The sequence below is a fragment of the Micromys minutus genome (genome assembly GCF_963924665.1).
Source record: "Micromys minutus genome assembly, chromosome: 11".
NCBI classification, from domain to species: Eukaryota; Metazoa; Chordata; class Mammalia; order Rodentia; family Muridae; genus Micromys; species Micromys minutus.
The window spans coordinates 1,745,222-1,767,867 of NC_137980.1; the positions used below are offsets into that span (position 1 = coordinate 1,745,222).

At 36.6% G+C, this 22,646-nt stretch overlaps 1 protein-coding gene across 4 annotated transcripts in view; it reads left to right on the top strand.

Annotated features, from left to right (window-relative positions):
- MCTP1 (multiple C2 and transmembrane domain containing 1) overlaps nucleotides 1-22,646 on the top strand; it is a gene marked incomplete at both ends in the record, with an annotated part of 533,307 nt that overhangs the window by 248,964 nt on the left and 261,697 nt on the right. For all 4 annotated transcript variants that reach the window (XM_080925321.1, XM_080925322.1, XM_080925323.1 and 1 more), the window contains one exon: nucleotides 16,038-16,180. In XM_080925321.1, the coding sequence (XP_080781447.1) occupies nucleotides 16,038-16,180 (143 nt within the window). The remainder of the gene's footprint in view (nucleotides 1-16,037; nucleotides 16,181-22,646) is intronic.

The window sequence follows — 22,646 nt, forward strand, 5'->3', positions numbered from 1 at the left end:
TGTGGATTTTAAAAATTGGTCTTGAAAGCAGTTTTAGAACTAAATATTAACAAAGTTTCCTTGTTAAGGACTTTAAATATTATTTTTCACAAAACAGAGAAATCTGTGTTTTGATTTAATTTTATATTTGTGACCGTAAACAACTAAGCACAGAAGCCCTGGGAGTAAGAGACTGAGCAGAAGAAAGGCTGCACCCTGCTCTTTCCAGTGCAGTGTGTGTTGGGTGGGAGGAGGCCAGCTTTGATCCACAGTCATAAAAAGAAGTTATTTTTATGACTTCCACTTACATGCCTGTTATTGGCTACCAACTGGGGTCCAACTGTTAAAATGCTGTAGACTATAAGAAATGTCTAGTTTAGACCACCACAGGGTCCACAGATAACCACAGCTTCCGTCGGCTCATGGTGGTTCACTCTGCAGAGGACACTTTCACAGCAATCCTCTTCCAACACCTGAGATCTGTTGTGCTGCTCCTGCATGCCATTACCTGAACCTGTCAGAAAAAATTAATCAACTAACTATAGCAGTTTGTAACCTTGTGAATTACAAGTGTGCCTGCTGCCTTACCAATGAATGTGGAAACATTGGAGATAGAGCTGTTAGAACAGTTACTTATCCATCACAGCCCTGGGGTGCCAGCACTACTTGGGAAGAGTCAAGTTACTCCTTAGTCATGTTCTACAGGACAGTGTCTGAATTTTATAGATGTTGCTCTTCTCAGAGTTTGAAAGCTTTTGTATTTCCACTACCCATGTGAGGTCAAGAGCTCACTGAACTAAGTCTGTGCAATCAAAATCTCAAGAGGCTTCCATGTGCTGAAAAACACATCCAGTGTTCCTTTATTTTGACATCTGTTGTGGTGGTGAAAGTACCTAATGTGAGTTTTACTCTCTTACCAAATCTCTAAGTGCACATACATTCTCATAATTATATACACACTGCACCACAGTATACTCAACACATTCTGATTACAAAACCCAACTTCTGCTGCCAATCCTTAGGACACAGCTGATCCAGTGAGGTTACTTAATAGTAACTATCTCATATTCAAGAACTGTGTGAAAACATGTTTCCAGTTTGCCCTTTAAAAGTCTAAATAATATAATATTACAAGTACATACTACGTTTCTTTCTCCACTCAACTCTCATTACACTTCTAGGTGTTTTCATATCTTGGCTATGGGATGTAGTACTGTAATAACCATGGGTAGATATTTCTTTAATTACTCACTTTCAGTTATTCCAAGTGAGATTGCTAGGCCATATTTTTATATTGTCTCCTTCTCTTGTTTCTTTCCCTCCTCCTATATCATTTCTTCTTCCTCCTATTTCTTCTGTTGTTTTACATAGTACTACACCATTTTCATTCCTTCCCTCAGAGTTCTGGGGTTTCAGGCAGTAGTTGATAGCTACCCTGACAATTGTTATGTAGTTCTTCATTGTGCTTTAGATTTATGGTTTTCTGCTGATTAATAATGTTTGAGTTGGTATATAACTTTGCACATTTGTGTTGTCTTATTTGGAAATATTTCTATTTACATATTTAGCTGATTAAAAAATCAGATTGTTAGTGTTTGTCATCAAGTGGCAGAAACTCCTTATTTCTTAAAATACTTCCTCCTTATCTAATATACAGTTTACAAATGTCCTTTTCAATTCTATAGACTTTTTATTCTATTTATTGTATTTCTTGAGGTTCAGAAAATGCTTCAGTTTAATAAAGTTCCTCTGAATATTTTGGCTTTTATTGTCTGTGCTAGGACAACATTGTCAGGACCAAGAATATAATACCTTTTATCTTCTTCCCTAGACATCTTAGTATCTGTCTTGAGAGTCTAAGCCTTGAGTCAGTTTTAGTCTTTTTTATGTATGGCATAGGATAAAGTTTGACCACAGAATAGGAAGAGTCAAGTTAAAAAAAATGAAGGAGTGGAAGGACAATAAGAGAGGGAAACTGGGGCAAACCTGCACATAGCATTGTATACATGTATGAAATTGCCACATTTTAACATTTATTTGAAACAGAAGTCCCTAAAATCTTAGAGAACGGTGTAGAAACATGTCTTTATGGCCTTCTGTGTACCTAAAACAACAAAAATAAAACAAAAGCATTTTTTAAAGGTTGACTTCTCTTCTTTTGTATGGGAACATTGAGTTTCCAGAGCATCATTTGTTGAACTCCTTTCCCCATCTTATATCCATGAGCCCTTGTTAAAAATGGGCTCTCCATTCATCCCTGGGTTGATTTCTGTGTTTCCCCTCTGTTCCACTTGACTGTGTATCTGCTTCTACAACAGAATTGCGCTGTTTTAATTACTGTACTTGTAACTTACTGAAATAAGAATGTAACTTCCAGCTTTGTTTTTCAGAATTGCTTTGGCAATTGAGTCTTGGTGGCTCCATTTGGGTTTTAGATTATTTTTTTATTTCTGCTATAGAAATTTTGGTACAATTAGCATAGAATCAATTTATTACCTTAAGCAGCATAGTCATATTCTTATTGAAATCTTATTGAAATAAGATCAATTATTTCAATCTATCAACACAAAATACCTTTCCATTTGTATGCTCTTCAATTTTTTTTATTTGTGTTTTGTAGTTTCGCAGAGAAGTGATTTTAGTTTTCTTAGGCAAGCTTAAGCCTAAGTATTTTAATATTTGGCAATATTGGAAAAGGATTAATTTCTTATTTTCCTTTCAGATAATTAATTCTTAGTTATTCATAAAATGGTTAATGTAGAAATGCTTTTGAAATATGTATCTTGATTTTGTATCCTGTGGTGTTATTCAATTTAATGGTTATCTTTACTAGTGTTTTCATGGACCTTTGGGTTTTCTATGCACAAGATAATGCCATTCGTAGGGACAATTGCTTCTTGAGGAAGGGCTCTGAGTAGAGCTGCATTACTATGATGGATGAGGGTGATAAGAGGCAGCAGCACCCCTTTGTTCCTCAGGACATCTTCAAAACATCTGTGATTTTCTTTTATGCTAAAGCCATCATTCCTAATTAAGACTTTGGTCTCTTCATAAAAGACATTTTGTAAAATGCTTGTGAGATGATCATGCTGATGTAATGGGCAAGAATACACACATTCAGTTATTAGTGTGCTAACATATTTAAATTTCACCCATGAGAAGTCAATGAAAAGTAAAAGTGAAAAATAACAATAGATATTTTTTTGTCTGATAAGATGCTTAGGCATAAGATTTTAGAGAATGAAATAGGGAAGATGGGGACAGATCTAGTTTCCTTGCTTTTGTTTATTTGCTTGTTGTATATCTTTTTTAAAAATCAAATATGTGACTATTTAAAGAAATTACTTTTTTAAGAAATTATGGCTATTCATGGTATATTTGAGTTATATAATTGCTTTCAAATTATTCCAGCTAAAAATATCAAGCAATCATCATAGACTATTGACATTGTTATTAATTGATAAAAAGTTTATTTTCTTTCTAGGGTAATACTTTTGGTTTTGGTGTATGTGTTCTATAGTTCTTAGGTATTTTTCTATTTTTTAACATTTATTTATTGTGTGTGCTAGCGTGCCACTGCACATACATGGAGGTCAGAGGTCAACTTACAGGAGTCAGTTCTCTCTACCATGTGGGTCCCAGGGATTGAGCTTAAGTTATCCAACTTGGTAGAAAGTGCTCTTATCTACAGAGCTATCTCACTACCCCTGCAATTGTGAGCTTTTCTAATGGCACATTTTAGGATGCTTTTTCTATACTTGGAATTATTTATATATTGTTTATACTTAGTCAAAGATGTTCAATGCTTTAACTAATCCAGTAGAATTATTATCTCTATATAGCAAGAAGAGAAATACCTCAAAAATAATTTGCTAAGTATTTATATATACCTAAAAGATTAAAGGCAGTAGATAAATAGTAACTATCCCCCCCCAAAAAATAATTACTCAACATTCAAAATAAGAGTTTTGCTATTTTGTTGTGTTTGTTTTTTTTTAACTTCAGTTTAATTATATTGGCTCAGGCTTTTTCAAAATAATATAATATGTTTAATAAGACTGAGTAAGAATAATTGCTGGTTGAATATTTGCGTTGAGAACTATGGAACATACTTTATATGTAATTGAACTATCCCAATGACTTTAGTGGAAGGTATACGGTTTTTCACTAAGTCAAATGCTTTGTTCAAGTCTACTTTTGTACTAAGTACTAGAGCTGAGTCTAGTGCCATGTTCTCTAACTAGGAAGTTTATCCTTTATAACAACTTATAACAGAAAGAATGTAATTGGGGGCTTGTCTACAGTTTCAGAGGGCTAGTCCATGACTGTTATGCCAGAGAGGATGATGGCAGGCAAGCTTGGTACTGGAGTAGTAATCTGATGCATAGGCTTCAGGGAGATGAGTGCAGTAGAGGGCAGACAGATGGGCCTGCAACCTCAAAGGCCAGGCACACTGACATACCTGTCCCTCAACGCCATGCCTCCTAATCCTTCTAAAACACCTCCACTCACTGGGCACCAAGCATTCAAATATGTAAGCCTCATCCAAACCACCATACTGAACACCTGCTTTGGAGCAGCTTCTCAGATGCCTAAGTCATCTCTACCCTGGTGTTATTTTCAGTGAAGACAAAAACCTAAATAAATCTCGTCCAGTATACGTGAGCTTTTCTAGCACAGACTGTCTAGGCTAATGGTTTAAAATTAATCATTGTCACATGGACAATTATCAAATCTGCCACCTCCTGAAAACTTATCTCTAATGAGAGTTATCAGGAAATGTACTACGTAGGCTGAGCTCAGAAATAATAGTTTGAGTGATTAGCACAAGTCAATTTATTTGAAAAGCTGTAGGAGTTGGGTGCCATGCTACAGTGGAGTGAATTTGGAATTTAAACTCAAATATATCTGATATTATGATCTGCCATTGAGTAGTCATAAAGACAGGCTGTGAGCCTAAACTCTCTGAAGCAGTTTACTAATGTAAAATATTATATATAATGTAAAATATTATATATATATATTATATGTATATAGCTATGGGTATAAGTAAAGCCTCTAGTAACCAAACTCATTATTGCCTTTTAACTACTGGAGATTGAACCCAAGGCCCCACCACATTGTGATGATTTGATTATATATCCTGATAAAACTCATGAATGTATTTCTGAAATAAAACGTGGGAAATGGGTTTTGAATTAAGACTGGAAGCCCTTACAGTAGATATATGAAATGGTACACATGTAATGCTGTTAGGGCAAAATTTCTTGGACAGAGGGAAGCTTTAAAACCACTGGCTGCTCTTCCAAAACCCTGGGTTAAATTCCCAGCACCTACATGGCATCTTATTAATGTAACTTTAATTACAGGGTTTCTGACACCCTTATACAGACATACAGGGAGTCAAAACACAAATGTGTATAAAATAAAAATAAATTATGAAAACTGACTCTGAGCTAGAGTTATGGGACCTGAGTGTGCCCACCCAAGCACTTTTAGATATGGGATACAAAGGAGAGTCCAGTCCAAAAGAGCAAAGTATCCTGGCTTGAATGTGTTGTAGATGATTCTAGTAGCTTTTGGAGAATTTATTTAAAGAAATACTTAATCTGGTAAAGACTGAGAGGTTATGATAGTAAAAATGTATTTTAGAGGTATTGTATGAATTACAATTGAAGAAGCCAGGCCCATTATCAAGTGTTATAATAATTAGATTCCACAGGCTTTAAGGATATACAGTGATTAAGATGAGTTGAATTGGGAGCATAAACAGATTCCTTAATATTTAATGATTTAAGAGTAATACAAGTTTATTTCTCAAGCAGGTATTCTGGTTGGCAGGAGGGGGGTTGGGGCTCAGGCTTTTTCTGTCTCAAACCATTTTTATCTTGTATGTTAAGAATTACATTTTATTCTGTGGAAAACATAGTATCAGAACTAATGATTCCACTAAGTTTGTAAACTAGAGAGTATGAATAAAAAAAACCTAGTACATAATTATATTATAGAAATATCAATGAAGGAGTCTATGTGACATAAAAATATCTAATCTCTCAAAATAATCTGTTGGAAATTTAAGAAATAAATATTTTTTTCAAATTGTGTTTGTTTTCTAAGAGTTAACTTATTTTTAGTATAGGTTTGATGACATTTCCAAGATGAACATGTTGGACAAATAATGTTCTCCCCAATTAAAAGGACAAAAACAAAACAAAAAAGCCAACTGCATGTGTTATTAAAAGAGAAAGTGTAGTGAATTTTACAGTTTTTTCAAGTATTTTAATAATTGTTATAGAAAATTTTCATCCTAATCTGGGGTTTGTACCCCACCTTTGACCATTTAGTTCCTGGATAAAACACAAACAGCTTTTATATTTACAATAAGCCTTAAACAGCACAAGAGCTGGGCAGACATCTACCCTTTATGCTACTTCTATTGATAACCTTAAGTTCTTACTTACTATGTTTTATCTGGGCTGTTTTTAACTCCAATTGACCAGCCTTCGAGGCCAAGTTTTCATGACTAACCTAAGCCATGGAGGCTTCTCCACCATCCCTCACCTTCATCTTTCCATCATGGTCTCCTCAAACCCTCAAGCCCAGGAACCCTAAACTCTGCTTATGTAGCTTCTGCCCAGCTATTGGCTGTCATTGTTTTTATTTACCAATCAGAAATAAGTGGAGGGCAAGGTCACATCGCTCTCTTGGGTCTGTGTGCAACTTTCTCATCTTGGGGGCCATACTTAGCATTACAGTAACAGTAAAAGACCAAACCTCAACATTTCTCTCTTTTTAGTCCAAAAAATGCTTTTTATCTCAGATATAAAATGAATACAACTATAATAACTATGTATATTATAAGGTATGATGTACACTTATAAAGTCCAAGCTATTTCAAAATTTAGATAATTTTATCACCTATCCTGACTTAATGAGCTTATAATTTTATACCTAAATTGCCTTCTATTTTACCTTGTATTATTATCTTAAAATAATGTTTAGACCTAGCACATCTTTTAAAACCCAAACAACTTAAGTTTTATTGTGAGACTATAATTATCTAGGTGCTAACCCCCATCAGAGATTTGAGGAGGAATAAATATTTGAGTATGCAAGACGTGCAGGAATGCAGCTTCCAAAATTTGGCAGAGACAATTGGCAGAGCCAGATAACTGCCTAGATAGTCCCCAATATTTTCCATAATGTTGGAGAATCTAACTTCAGACTTTAGGCCCAGAGAATCTTAAGTGAAGCAGGAATTATAAAGAACTAGCTTACCCTGCCTTGGCAGATCTTAGCAGTCAGCTATCACACATCTGTTTGTTCTTTTTAAACAACATTTTGTTGCAGATAAAATTAGAGCATTTCTTGTCTAGTGGTTAACTTGCCATAATTGAAGCAACTGCCCATGGATGTATTGATGCTCATCTCTTAAAAGCAGAGTCAAAAGATCTTATAATAATGAAAGAACCTTACATGTAACATTCTGTGGATCTCTATCTCTTTTGAAGACCATCTATTCACAGCAAATCTGAACAAGCAAAGAATCCCTGCCTCCAGCTACCTATGTATTATCTGTACAACCCAGGTGTATATTTCTGTGATAATCCAGACCAGTATATACCATGACTATGAGTTTGACGACTTGCATTACTCAATCATCCTAAACAGTTTGTAATAGCAGCCATTAAAAGGAATAGGACTAACCCGTGTTTTCCAAATGAGCTGCAGAGCTACAATACATATCTAAGAATAACAAAATTCATCCTAAATGTTGTATCAGCATTTATAGTATGAAAACCTTAAACTTGAATCAGTATACAAAAAATAACCTTAACTCTTCATTACACTATGAAGATCTTTACCAATATAACATTATGGCTATAAAATGCTTTTGTTTAAAGATAAATTTGATAATCCATCCCTATTTGTCTGATTTCTTATAGTATTATTATATTCTTTTTCTCTTTAACCCTCTTCTCTTTACCTAAGAAAGAGGGGAAAGGAAAGATAGAAAGCCCTGAGTCTAAGCTCTCTATTTAGTTTCCTCCCTGGCCAAATCTATAATTATTTCTAAATTATCTCTTAAAATTACAACATATCTATAATTTATAAAATAACTAAAACCACTCATTCCAATTTAGTGGATTAGAATAATGGTTTTCTTATAATTGCTTTATGCTGAATTGGGTAGAAGAATTTTGGTTTGAGGCCCAAAAGGAAATTTGAAAGATGGTTAAGTCAAAATAAAGCAAGCTGCCATTTTTTTTTTTGTCCAAGTGGAGAAAGTTTAGAGCTTAGCTGAAGTCCTGATTGGAAATGCTGTATGAACTGAGGTTTTTTAGCATTATCATCCCTTTCTAAAGCTGTTCTGAAAGCATGTCTCTGGAAACAGAATTAGTTGAGGCAGGATGGTAGAACAGCAGGTCATTTTAGCTTCCCGGGGAGGAATCTTGTCAGAGCTGTACTTTTGGTGTTTTATCTGTAACATATAAACCTTACAGCCCATAATTAGTTTTATAAAGGTATTTCTATGGAATGTGCAAGGTATACAGCTCACTTAAAGATGAATGTTTTTCTTTGAGCAGGTAGAAGAAAATTGTCTTTTTTATGAGCTGGTTTGATCAATATCAAATTGTATATAAATTGTCATTCCTGTCATATGAAAGGATGGCATGTTGAATTTAAGGACTATGTAGCTAACAAGATTCATTGGGTATGTATAGCTGAAGGTTTGGCTAGAGACAATTTTAAGTTTTAACCAGTTCATGTTACCTGTCCCTTTTGGTCTTTGATTTTTTTTCCTTCCTATGTGCAGTCAAGATCTTCATGGGGGTCTTTCTCTGTTGCTGAAATTTTCAACCCCAATAAGCCCATATAAAAATACACAACACAGTTATTATAATTATAGGCTATGTTCCTTGATTTGGGCAGATCTAATACTATACTAATTTATTCTCTAGCTATAAGATCCTTTGCTACTTGCGGTTTCTCCTGGCTATGTAGTTCTGCTCCATCATGGCTTCTTCCTTGTCTTCTTTTATCTTCTCCCTTCTCTTCTCATTCTCCTCTTTCTACCTCCCCCATCTCAAAGACCTTCTATCCCACCTTTTTCCTCCACTGCCCAATCACAGGTTCTAGCCTTTATTGACCAGTATAAACTTGAAAGAAGGTTCACATGAGATCACCTAAGTAAGTGATTGATTGCTGGTCAGGGCAGCCACTCTTGAGGAAACATCATTAACATCAGCATACAGACAGCACCAGGACAACCCACATTTTTCCATCAGATCCTTATTACTTTGGAAGGAATCCAGAGCCTTTTTTTTTTTCTGTTAACACAAATACAAAGCCTCTCTCCCAAAATAGCATGTTCTTAGTCCAGCAACTCGAAGTCATCAAAAGTATAGATTGATTAAATTTAGCTGCCTCTTTTTTTTTTTAATTTAGGTTCACTCTATTTTGACTTCTCAAATAGAGAATTTGTAATATCATTATAACCATTGAACTTATAGCTACCATCATTTTAACAATTAAAATATTTAAAACACTTAAAAACAATTATTATTTATTGAGATAGAGTTTTCTTGTAACCTGAGGTGGCCCAGATTTACTTATAAATGAGATTGGCTTTGGACTCAAAAAAAAAAACTTAACTACCCTTGCCTTTTTCTCCTAAGCATTGAAAATGAAGGCCTGGATTTATTCATCCCTATATCCTTAAAACATTTATATCAGTTTTCACTTATTTTTCTTTTATCCTTAAAAACATTTATATAAATTTCAATTTTTTCTACTTTTCTTGGAGATTAATATCTCTGAGGATAAGTATACTTATATCCCCTTTCTTTGTATATATGTTAAATTAATATCCTTTTTTAAAAAAAATTTAACTTCAAGTCCCTTCTATTTATTGTATAAGCCTATTTTCAAGCCAACATATATGTGTTGTGTGTTAGGCCAAGCAGTCCCAGTATTTCCATGGATCCCATGTTGAAAGAAACCAGTTGCTTAAGATAGAGTTGACATATTAATTTACTTTATTTTCTATAATTGTTTTGATTGTGAGAAGCATAAAACCTTGCTTTTTTGCCTCTGAGCAGTAGGCCTTTGTTTCACTGCATAGCCAGGGCTTTTACATCTGTGCGATGAAGCTGATGACTCTCTAAAGCAGGAAAGCGCAACATTTCAGAAGACCCTGGCTGGAGTCTGAACTTGTTGCTTGGGGTGTTGTTTGGGGCTAGGTGCAGCTGTGTCTTAGTTTATGTTATGAACCCCAGAATTATGCATGCCAAATTAGCACACATATTTTGCCCTAGTTTGGAACCCAGAGCCGCTTGGGGGAAAACCTGCATGGCTAAGAAACAAATTTTTTTTTTATATCTTCATCTTAAAGAGAGTGCACGTGTTTTTTTCATTTGGAAAGCTATAATTAATTTAATTTTTTAAAGGGAGTTTTTGCCTCAGTTGGGCACTAACATGTTGTAGACATTTTTTAATCCCAATCCGGGGTTTCTATCCTACCTTTGACAACTTAGTTCCCAGATAAAAGACATACACAACCTATATATTTACAATAAGCACATGAGCTGGGCACATATCTACCCTCTATGCTATTAGAATCCACTTTCCTATTGATAACCCCGGGTTATTACTTACTATGTTTCATCTGGGCTGCTCTTAACTCCAATTGGTCAGCCCTCAGAGCCACATTTTCTTGACTCACCTAACTCATGAAGCTTCTCTTTCATTCTTCACCTTCTCCCATCATGGTTCACCTCTGACCCCCAAGCTTAGGAACCCTAAACCTCACCTATGTCTCTTCTGCCCAGCTACTGATTGTCAGCATCATTATTCATTAATCCGAAATATCTTGGGGCAAGGTCTCATAGCTCAGTAGGGTCTACATGCAGATTTCTCTCATCTTGGGGGCCACACTTAGCATTACAATACACAGTAGAAGACCGAACCTTCAACAATACTACTTCTTCATGTTTGGCACTGTAATCTTTGGTTTTCTAGGAAGCACGGAATGGCTGCTGTACTGTCACGGGCATGCATCAGAGAGCCTTGCCTCTTTTGGGGGTGCATGAGAAACATTCTCATTTTGTATATAAAGAACTATAGAGAAGAGAGGTGGAAAGACCTAGCTTGCACAGCTTATAACAAACAAACTTGGGACCTCAACCAATATCCTTCAACCTCAAGAGCACTGTAACTGGTGTTGTGGAATTTAGGAACGAAGCCTGGGGAGTCAGGATAACAACCTCTCACTGAGGCTCATACGTAGTTGTAGTTTCATTGGGTTAGTTTGTGACCATCACGGTGAAGAAGTGGCAGCAGGCAGGCATAGTGCTGGAGCAGTAGCTAAGAGACTTTTATTTTTATTTTTTAATTTTAATGGAAGCAGAGAGGGAGGGAGAGGGAGATAGAGAGAGGGGAAGGCTAGCTTGGGCTTTTGAAACCTTAAAGCAGTTAAGGCATACCTCCTCCAAGACTCCCATTCTTTTTTAAACAGAACATCATCTGGGAAACGAACATTCAAATATACCCACCTATGAGGGCCAATCTCATTAAAGCAAGCACAACAAGGAAACACCACTGGAATTGGATAATCTTAAGAAAGAAATGGGGCAGAAGAGATGGCTCAGCCGTCAAGAGCACAGGCTGCTCCTTCACAGGACCCCAGTTTGAGTCACAACCCCCACACAGTGGTTTGCAACCATCTGTGACTCCACTTCCCCTCCTCTGGGCTCTGTGATCATGACACAGTTGTGGTGGACAAATGTACATGCCAGCAAACCACCAGTGCATAGAGGTAAAAAGATTTTTATAGAACTTTTAAAACTCTTCTGTGACACATTATAAAACTATTTCAGAAAATATTGAGGTAATGAAGTAAAAAGAGGTGAGGAAGACAGACACTTGGAGTATTGCTTTATTAAATTTTCTATTTTTTATAATAAGAGAACAAGGGTACCTTTAAAAACTATTTATAATTTGTTTTATATATTTGATTATTTTTTGTCAAAATGGACCATGTTTAAAAATTCTAGAGAAAATGGTTTCCCTTAGGGTAAAAATGATTAATTTGTTATATTTTAGGAATCAATGTATTAATTCCTAGGCATAGGGGGACTGTCTGAGGCACCAGAGGTCATGGTGTTTGGGAAAATGACTTCTGGGACACCACTGCGGTTGTTTTTATGTCACAGATAATCTACAACTTGAATTTAGTATTAAAGCAATATTTGTCCAAAGCAATGTGGAAAAAAAACTATATCTCACCTCAAATATTTTAGTTTACTTAAATAATCTGAAGTTACCTTTAGATACTACCCACTGCTTATGCTAGATCTGCTCTACCTATTCAGGTATAGCAAGAGAATCCTGTGTGTATCCCGATTCTTTACTGAATAGGGACATTAAGCCTAAAAGTCTACTCTTAGAAAAATCATTTATGATTTTTCATATGATCTGTTTGACTTTCTTCTTCTCTTCAAAGAAAGAACTGTGTTTATCTCAGCTCTTTACTGAATTGTACTGAAGTACAATGTCCAACATGTCTCATCGTGATCTCTATACTTTTAAATTTTAAGTCTTAGCAATATTTATGCTCCTCTAAAGTTCTAATATCAAGGTTGGAGAGATAGCTCAGAGGGTCAGAGCACTGGATGCTCTTGCACAGGACCTGAGTTTGGTGCACAGCATCCACATGGTAGTTCACAATTGTCTGTCACATGTGGTCTGGGGGCTCTGACATCCTCCTAGGGCTCTGCAAGGCTCTTGCTGAAATATGATATACTCACATGGATGCCAGCACCCATACATGTGAAATAAAAACCAGCAAGTCTTTAGAAAAAGTTAATGTGCTGTATTTTTTTACTTTTCCACCCACTTTGTCACCCATGTGTTAGGCAGAGAATGGGCTGTAAGATGTTCAAGTGGGCATGGTATCATTAAATCTTTATGGGTCCCCAGAGTATGAGGAGCGCTTTATATTTTATTACATACTAAGTTTGAAATGATAATGATTTAAACTTGTTAACCAGAAATCTCATTTGTCCCTGAGAATAAAAGCCAGGGCTGTTGTGATTAGATACTGCTTAAAATTTAAATGCCTTTAAATACTGTTTTTGGGGAAGAGAGTGTGCCTTCTTGTGCCTGGCGATTTTATTGCTACATAAATGTAAATGTCCTCTGAGAGCAAATTAATTTTGTGTTTAAACTTAAAATACTTCGAACTGTCAATAATTTAAAAAATATTGTTTTCATCAGTGTTCTGGATCTTAGAAGGATGGAGGGTGTGTGCTTCTCTTTATAATGAGAAATCCTAGATAGAAACTATCCATTGTCTGTCTTTAAAAGAAACAATTGGATCCTGGAGTTAAGAAAAAAACACTAGGTATTCTCTAGGTCTAGACTATGCTGCACCTTTCAAAGTATATATCTGTAATTTTAAAATAAAATTAATGTTTCTAAAAGCAAACCCCTGAAACAAAAGCTTTGACAGCAGTATGCTATTTCCTATTAGAGTGGATGTAATAGGAAAGGCAGTCTGCTATTTCCTATTAGAGTGGATTTAATAGGAAAGGCAGTCTGGATTTAGTCTCCATATTCTCTGCCACTGTCGTTTCATCAACACTGTAAGCTGTCTTATACAAATAATAATAATTAAGCATATTTTGCTACCAAAAAAAAAAAAAAAAAAAAAAGCCTGGGAACTTCAGAAGCGTGGAGCACACAGCAGCACTTGCTTTTAACAGTAGACCGGACACAAATTTGGTAAATATGACTGCCACCTTGTGGTTTAATGAAATATTACAATGAAATTACACTCAGGCTTTAGTCATTTCCTGAGATTTAAAACACTGCTGTTATTATTGTCGCTTTAGTCATCATCATCACCAACACCATCACCACCATATCCATTTGCATTTTCTCAAGAGTTCTCCAATCATCATGAGTTCCAAAAGGTGCATCCCAGAAAAATTAAGTCCCGTCACTTCCCTTTTGACAGCACAAATCCTAAGGGCCCAAGCCTTGCAGACTAGGACATGATGTTCTCTTCTAATTGAGCATTTTTACATGTACCTGACTGTAGAGCTTATCTGAAAACTATAGTAGCTATTGATATTTCTAACAGCGTTTTGCTGAGTTAAGCCTCATCTAAACTTCCAAACACAGCCAATGAGCACGTTGTGTGTGAGTATTTTACTGAACTGAGCTAGAGAACGTAAGAAACCCCATTCTGCATATTGAACTCACAAGCAGTGAAGGTCTTGAACTATTGATACCTATCAATCACTTAAGGATCAACTAGATTATGGTCACAACCAAAAGATGAAGAGGTGATGCTCAGTGGTTGCTGAGATTATACATGGCATAATACTGTGGCTAAACATACTGTTGTAGGCCACCATGTGGATGCTAGGATTTTCTGCATCCAAACAGTGTTCTTAACAACTGAGACACCTCTCCAGATCCTAGTTAACTATATTTTAACAGTTCTTAAAACAGATTTTAATAGTCGTGGATTTTAGTAGTCTTTCAAATATTTGTTGCAGTGCCTCTCTGGGTACTCAGTACATAATTAGGATCTATCATATTAGTAATATCCATTTTAGCTTTTAACATTTTATTGCATTGACTTTTTCTAAAGAATATAGTTTAATATACTATACCAATATTTACATTACAAAAACAAAGGATTATATCTGGGGGTCAAATACAAATATAAACCAATAATTTACAGCTGTGATTACATGACGTTAAAATGCTCACATCAGAAAAGATTATCCAGAGACTGCCTCACCTGGCGATCCATCCCATATTCAGCTACTAAACCCATGCACTATTGCTGATGCCAAGTAGTGTTAACTGGCAGGAACCTGACATGGATGCCTTCTCAGAGGTTCTGCCAGAGCCATACTGATGCAGAGGAGGATGCTTACAGCTAACCATCGAACTGAACACATGTACCCCAGTGAAAGAGTTAGAGAAAGGACTGAAGGAGCTGAAAGGGTCTGTAACCCCATGGGAAGAAGAAAATTCTTAGTAACCAAACCACCACAGCTCCCAGGAACTAAAACACCAAGCATTGAGTATACATGGAGAGACACATGACTACAGGTACATATGTATCAGAGGATGACATCCTCTGGCATCAATGAGAGGAAAGGACTTTGATCCAGGGGAACGCTAAGGCACTGAGGTGGGAGAGGGGGGTTGGGACAGGGAGCACCTTCATAGAGGCAATAGAAGGGGGAGGGGCAATGGGATTGGCAGAAAGGAGATAACATCTGAAATGTAAATATAGACAATATCTAATAAAAAGAGAGAGAAAAATAAATAAAATGTTCACATCGGAGGGACAAGTAAATAATGAAGAGGCTGCCTGTAAATTGAGAGGAAAATCTTTGCTACCTACATATGTAATAGGCTTGATTCCAGATTGTGTGTGTGTGTGTGTGTGTGTGTGTGTGTGTGTGTGTATGTATGTATAGATAGATAGATAGATGATAGATAGATAGATAGATAGATAGATAGATAGATAGATAGAGTGGGGTGGGGTACCACACAACAAAATACCACAAAGAAACAAAAATCAACCCAATCAGTAAATGAGTTTTAATGAAAAGGGTAGAAAACTCTGAACAATTCAACTGCAACTGTAAATATATGGGAAAAGGTGTTCAGCATTCTTAGCCATGGCAGTTAGGGGAGTGTAAATTTAAAGTATGGTGAATCTTTTATCTTACCAAAGTGAGGTAGATGCCTATCAACTCCTGCTGTCAAATGAAAATTAGTTATGCCACCAGAAAGCAACCCAGTTCCTAAAACGCCAGGGCAAGTTTGCAGGGTTGTGCTTGAAAGGTAAAGTAGTAACATGGTGATGGTTTAGTCTTACTTCAATACTTAGAAAAGTTCCCCTCCCTTTCCTGTGCAGTAGATAGGTCTTTATTCATTTCTTTCCCCTTAAATTCCTCTGGTATTGAATTAACATCTTACTTCCATAGAAAGTCATGGCTGATGTGGATCGTGTGTCTCTTCAACAGGGACAAGTGATCCATATGTAAAGTTTAAAATTGGAAGAAAAGAAGTGTATAGAAGTAAAATTATCCACAAGAACCTCAATCCTGTGTGGGAGGAAAAAACTTGCGTGTTTGTCGACCATCTTAGAGAGCCACTGTATATCAAGGTGAGCCATTACTTTGCTTTTCCGCTATGATATCCAACACATACAGAAATCTTTATTTGATAATGGTTGTTTCTCATGTCTCTGAAGAGACTTTTCTCCAATGACTACTGCTAACGGTGGTTTTCATGCAAGATAAGAAGGGACAGTAAGGGGCAGGGGCACTGATTTGGAACATTTCTGTGGGTAGATATTTAGGAAGACTTGAAACCTTCCTCCTGATTTGTTTTGTCAACTGACCTATTATAGTTTCGAAGCACAGGAAAATATGTTTCCAAAAATAATCTCACAGAAAGGAAATCAGCATTTTTGTTTGTTTTATCTGCCTTTTTGTTTAATTGTGGTATTTAAGGTTTTCTGGTGGGAGCCACAGGTTATGAGGGCTGTGGCTTTCTCTTCTCACCACAGGCTACATTCACCCACTAGTATAATTTTTTTGCACTGACCAAAATCTAGCAGTGTTGGCATCTGACATCTTCTCTGTGTGCCAGCCCTGGCCTAGCGTTCATGGCTGTATCTAAAGGCCATTATCCTAAGAAAGTTCCCAAGGCTCCTTTGGTGGTAAATGATAAATGATAAAGCACCAGCCCCCATAAAAAGTCAGAAGTAGCTATATGCATTCTTAACTTAGTACATGGGGATGGAGACAGGCAGATCTCCAGAGCTCACAAGCCAGCCAGTGTAGCCAAGTCATCAAGCTTCAGGTGCAATGGAAAAACTATATCTCAAATACATACATAGATACATGATGAGGATGAACAGAATAAATACCTATGCATGTGCATGCATACATACATACATACATACATGCAGTAGAGAGATATGGAATAAGATATTCCTTGATGTCACCTTTGGCCTCTACAGGTACAAATATGGGCATGTGCACTCCATACACATACACACATGAGCAGTTACACATCCAATAGAATAGTAAAATACTAAAATAATAAAATAAATACATTCAAATTAATAAAAATGAAAAAGGAAAGAAACTTAAGGTCTGTAATGGTATCACAAAGGCCTATGCCTTCCAACAAATGAGATCTGGCAGGGACAGAATGAGGAATCCTCGTCTGCTCCAGTTCAGAGGACCATGTATGACCTACAATAAAGGTAATAGAATCACTAGCCCTTAGAAACATTCCTGGGATTTTTCTGCTTCATGTAAACAAACAATAATTTGAACCTGCTCATAGGGACGGCTCTGCATTAGACATGAAACCACTTGCCATAGGCTAAGTGAATTATGTAACACTTGGTACAGAATAATTTCCTTCGTGGTGACAAAACCTTCCCATGCTCACAATGTTCAATATAGACTTCAACTGAGTTTCAAAACAATCAAAGATCTCTCTACACACCACACAAGAAGACTTGCTGCAGAATCCTGGTGAAGAATGTACTTGTAAGCTTAGATTTTTTTTTTAAAAAAACCTACTTTTAATAAGGGGTTTTCAATGCTTTAATACCCTTGTTTCAGCTCTCTCTCTCTCTCACCCAGTACCATTTTCACCTCTATCCTGAGTGGTCACACACTTCTTTTTCTGTCTTTCCTATCTCTCCATCATATATTTGATCATCACAGTGGCTTCTTTTTATAGTAAAAAGAAGATTTTTATCTCATCTGATTGAGTTATAGAAAGTCAAAAAATTAAAGATGTTCTTAAGGAGCTTAAAGAATCACAATCTCAGCCATGAAAAGTCCGTGTTTCCTTGTTTCATTTTGGTACCTAGATTCCCTTTAGTCTATCTCTAGATGCACTTTTTTTTGCTGTGCATGTGTTATGCATGTCTATTTGGTATGCAATCTTTTCTCTGCTTTTGCCATGAGAGCTCACAAACCATTCTTTTCTCTAAATTGTCATGCCACATAAACTCTTAGTCTCATATAGTTGCTTAGTAGGTACCCGTTTTCCTCCCTCCCAGATATTTAATGTTGAATTAAATTATTAATTAATTAACTAATAATTAATGAAGGCTTCCAGTTGAATTCCTCCATGTCAGATTCACATCATCTAGCAATACCTGGGAAGAGGAAACCACAGCTAAGATGTTCCCCAATCAGATTGTTAGTGTTTATAAGGGATTGTCTGGATAAATGATTGTATTGAGAAGACCTGACCCACTCTGGGTAGCATTAAGTGCAGCAGGTTGGTCTGTGTACAGGAGAGAGCAGAGAACGAGTCACTGAGTGACTTCCTTCTATAAATTCTGCTTCAGTTCAGACCTGACCTCCCTAAACAACAAACTCTGATATAGAAAACTAGCTGAAATAAAGCTTCTTTCTCCCAGAATGTGGTCATGGTGTAATCACATAACAAAAACTAGAACACAGGAGAATATACAAGAATACCCCCATGGAGAGGAAACATAAGTAAACAAGATGTTATTAAAATACCAGTAACTTTATATAGCAGATGTGCGACTCAGTATTCATGAGGATCCCCTAAAAACTGGAGCAGGGCTATTCCTAAACTGTTTGTTGCCTGTATATGGAATACTCTCCCCTAACTGGGTTTCCTTGTCTGGCATCAGTGGGAGAGGGTGTACCTAGAGCTGCAGAGATTTGATGTGCCAGGGTGGGAGGATACACAGGAGTCTTCCACCCTCTTAGAGGAGAAAGGGACGGGGATGGGGGAAGAACTGTGTGACAGGGGAACTGGGTGATTGAGATGTAAAGTGAATAAATTAATTAATTAAAATGCTAGTAATTTAGTTTATGGTAGCAAAGAAAGGAAAACCATCAAAAGCTTAAAATCAATAGGTTCCTAGAATCCTTCATGAGGAAAATAGACATATTTTTGCATAAGAAAATGTCTGAAGTGGACACTGGTGAAAGAAAATCAGTGAAATAGAATTAGCAAGCTATGTCTTAACACACAGTTTATGGTGACAGAGTACTCATTACAGAGATGGCAGCCTTGCTCCACCTGCGGGGAAGCCCAACCTCCATTGTCAGAGGTGTGTCTCTCTCTCTGTTCCTCACTCTCCCCAGAGCAGGGAGAGATCATAGCTTTCATTATAAAGAGATAGAGGATGGTTGGGTTGTAAAGAGGTCCTGCTCTGAGGGAGTAGTGAGGGGTGATTGTGAAGAATGTAGTAGGGAAGGAAAGACCACGATGTGCGTCCTCACATTAATGTCACTGCAAATAAAAAGACAGCAAGGGAATCTATTTTAATTACTTCAGCAATACACTTATATTCCTTAATATGATAGTGTCAGTAACAATCATATAGGTCTCCAGTTGACATAAAGCCAAAAATGGATTTAGCAAAAGTATATTAGATGTGGGTTTTCTGTTCTTTGTGCTCAAGGAAGAGTACTTCCTATACATCCAAGCAAAATCAATTGTGAAAGGTCATATTTTAAAATGAATATGCTATTAAGCTCAAAGGAAGACAATAAATAATCCATCTCAACTATTCAGAAAAAAATGGTATAAAATTATTTTGGTTTGAGATGATTGGAACCTATACACAGGGCTGCTCTTCCAGAGGACATGAGTTTGCATCCACAAGATATTTTGCAACCAGATCCAGAGTATCCAATGTCCTCCTCTTGACCCTGTAGGCCCCGGGAATGCAGGTGGTATACATTTGGCAAAACTAAATAGAGAAATATTGGAGCTAGCAGACATTATTAAGCACATGGACCTAACAGATATGTACAGAACATCTCATTCAAACACAAAAGAATACACCTTCTTCTTAGCACCTCATAGATCATCCTCCACAATCACCTTGGTTACAAACTTGATTTGTTAAAAATCATACTTGGTTACAAAGCAAATTTTAACAGATACAAAAAATACGAAATAGCTCCCTGCATCCTATGAGACTACCATGGATGAAAGCTGTATTTCAATAACAACAGAAATAACTAAAGAACTACGAATTTCTAGGATACAAAAAAAGGGGGGAGGGTCAAGAAAGACATAAATAAATTAAAGAACAAAAAACTTTTTCCAGTTCAATAAAGATTACTACTCAACATACCCAAACCTAAAGGATAACATAAAAACAGTATTAAGAGGAAAGTTCATAGCACTAAGTGCCTTCATTAAACAATTTGAGAACTTTCTTGCTAGCAACCTAACAACATACCTGAAATCTTCAGAACAAAAAGAAGAAAGCACACCTAAAAGTAGTAAATGGCAGGAAATAATAAAATTGAGGGCTAAAAATCAATAAAATAGAAACAAAGAATCAATGAAACAAAGAGTTGGTTCTTTGAAAAAAATCAACAAGGTAGTCAAACCCTTATCCAAACTGACTAAAATGCAGAGACAGTATCCATTTAAAAAAAAATCAGAAAGGAAAAGGAGGACATAACAACAGAGACAGGAAATCCAGAGAACCATTACATGGTACTTCAGAAATATGTACTAGAATATGTAGAATATGTGTGGCTTCTGCCTGAACCTGGAGCTGAGCCTGTGCTATAGCTCTCTATATCCAGACCAGGCTGGGAGAGAGCTGGTCCCACAAAAGTGCTGAAACACCTGAGAGCACAGGTAAAATCATCATTTCTACTCTGTGGATCCCATCTGCAGTCCTCAGTACACAGGAACTGAGGAGCAGTCTGGGAAGGGATCCTTCCAGCTTGCACCTGCTCCTGGTGCTGATCTGGTGCCAGAGCACTCAAAACCAAGACCCTGCTGGGAGAGAGCTGATCTCATAGGAGTGCTGAAACATCTGAGAACACAGTTGAAACTACCAGCTCTGCTCAAATTTCTGGCCCAAGGAGAATACTTTTGGAGCCCTCAGGACACAGGAATCTAGAAACACTCTGGGATAGGATCTTTACAGTTTCTGTGTGTACCCTGTGCTGACCCTGTGCTACAGCTCTTTATACCCATACCCAGCTAGAAGTGAGATAGCCCCACAAGTAGTGCTGACACACAGGCTTACAGAAGAGTCAAGCCACTGTCAGAATCAGCAGGACTAGGTAACACCAGAAATAAGCAGATGGTAAGAGGCAAGTCAAAGAACCTAAGCAACAAAGAAACCAAGGCCACTTGACATCAGAACCCAGTTCCCCAACCACAGCAAGTGCTGGATACCCTAACATACCAGAAAAGCAAGATTCTGATTTAAAATCACAACTCATGATGATGTTAGAGGACATTAAGAAGATCATAAATAACTTCCATAAAGAAATAGAAGACAACACAGATAAACAGGTAGAAGCCCTTAAAGAGAACACACACCCCCACACACCCCACACACAAATTCTTTAGATAATTACAGGAAGATACAAGAAAACAAGTGAAGGAATTGAAAAAAAACCATCCAGGATCTAAAAATGGAAATAGAAACAATAAAGAAACCACAAAGGGAGACAGCCCTAAATATAGAAAAACTAGGAAAGAGATCAGAAGTTCATAGACACAAGCATCAACAAAAGAATACAAGAGATGGAAGGGAGAATCTCAGGGGCAGAAGATACCATAGAAAACATTGAAACAACAGTCAAAGAAAATGTGAAATGTAAAAAGGTCCTAACCCAAAACATCTAGGAAACCCAGGACACAATGAGAAGTTTAACCCTGAGAATAATGGGTGTGAAAGAGAGCAAAAATTCCAAACTTAAAGGCCCAGTAAATATCTTTAACAAAATTATAGAAGAAAACTTCCCTAACCTAACGAAAGATGCCCAAAACATACAAGAAGCCTACAGAACTCTAAATAGATTGGACCAGAAAAGAAATTTCTTCTGTCACATAATAGTCAAAAGACCAAATATACAAAACAAAGAATGAATATTAAAAACAATAAGGGGAAAAGGCCAAGTAGCATACAAAGGCAGACCTATCAGAATCACACTAGACTTTTCAATAGGGACTATGATCCTGAGTAGATGTCATATGGACCCTAAGAGTACACAAATGCCAGCACAGTCTACTATATTCAGCAAAACTCTCAATTAACATATATGAAGAAACCAAGATACTCCATGACAAAACCAAATTTAAACAATATCTTTCCACAAATCCAGCCCTACAAAGGATAATAGATGGAAAATTTCAACACAAAGAGGAAAACCATACCCTAGAAAAAGCAAGAAAGTAATATTTTTTCAACTAACCCAAAAGAAGACAGCCACAGAAACATAATTCCACATCTAATAACAAAAATAACAGGAAACAGCAATCACTGGTCACTGTATCTCTCAATATTAATATGCTCAATTCTCTATAAATAGACATAGACTAACAAACTGGATACATTGGAGGACCCAAAATTTTGCTGCATACAGGAAAAACACCTCAGTGACAAAGTCAGACACTACCTGAGAGTAAATGGCTAGAAAACAATTTTCCAAGCAAATGATCCCAAGAAACAAGCTGGAGTAGCATTTCTAATATCAAATAAACTCTGTATTCAACTTAAAGTTATAGAAAAGATAAGGAAGGACACTCAAAGGAAAAATCCACCAGGATGAAATCTCAATTCTGAATATCTATGC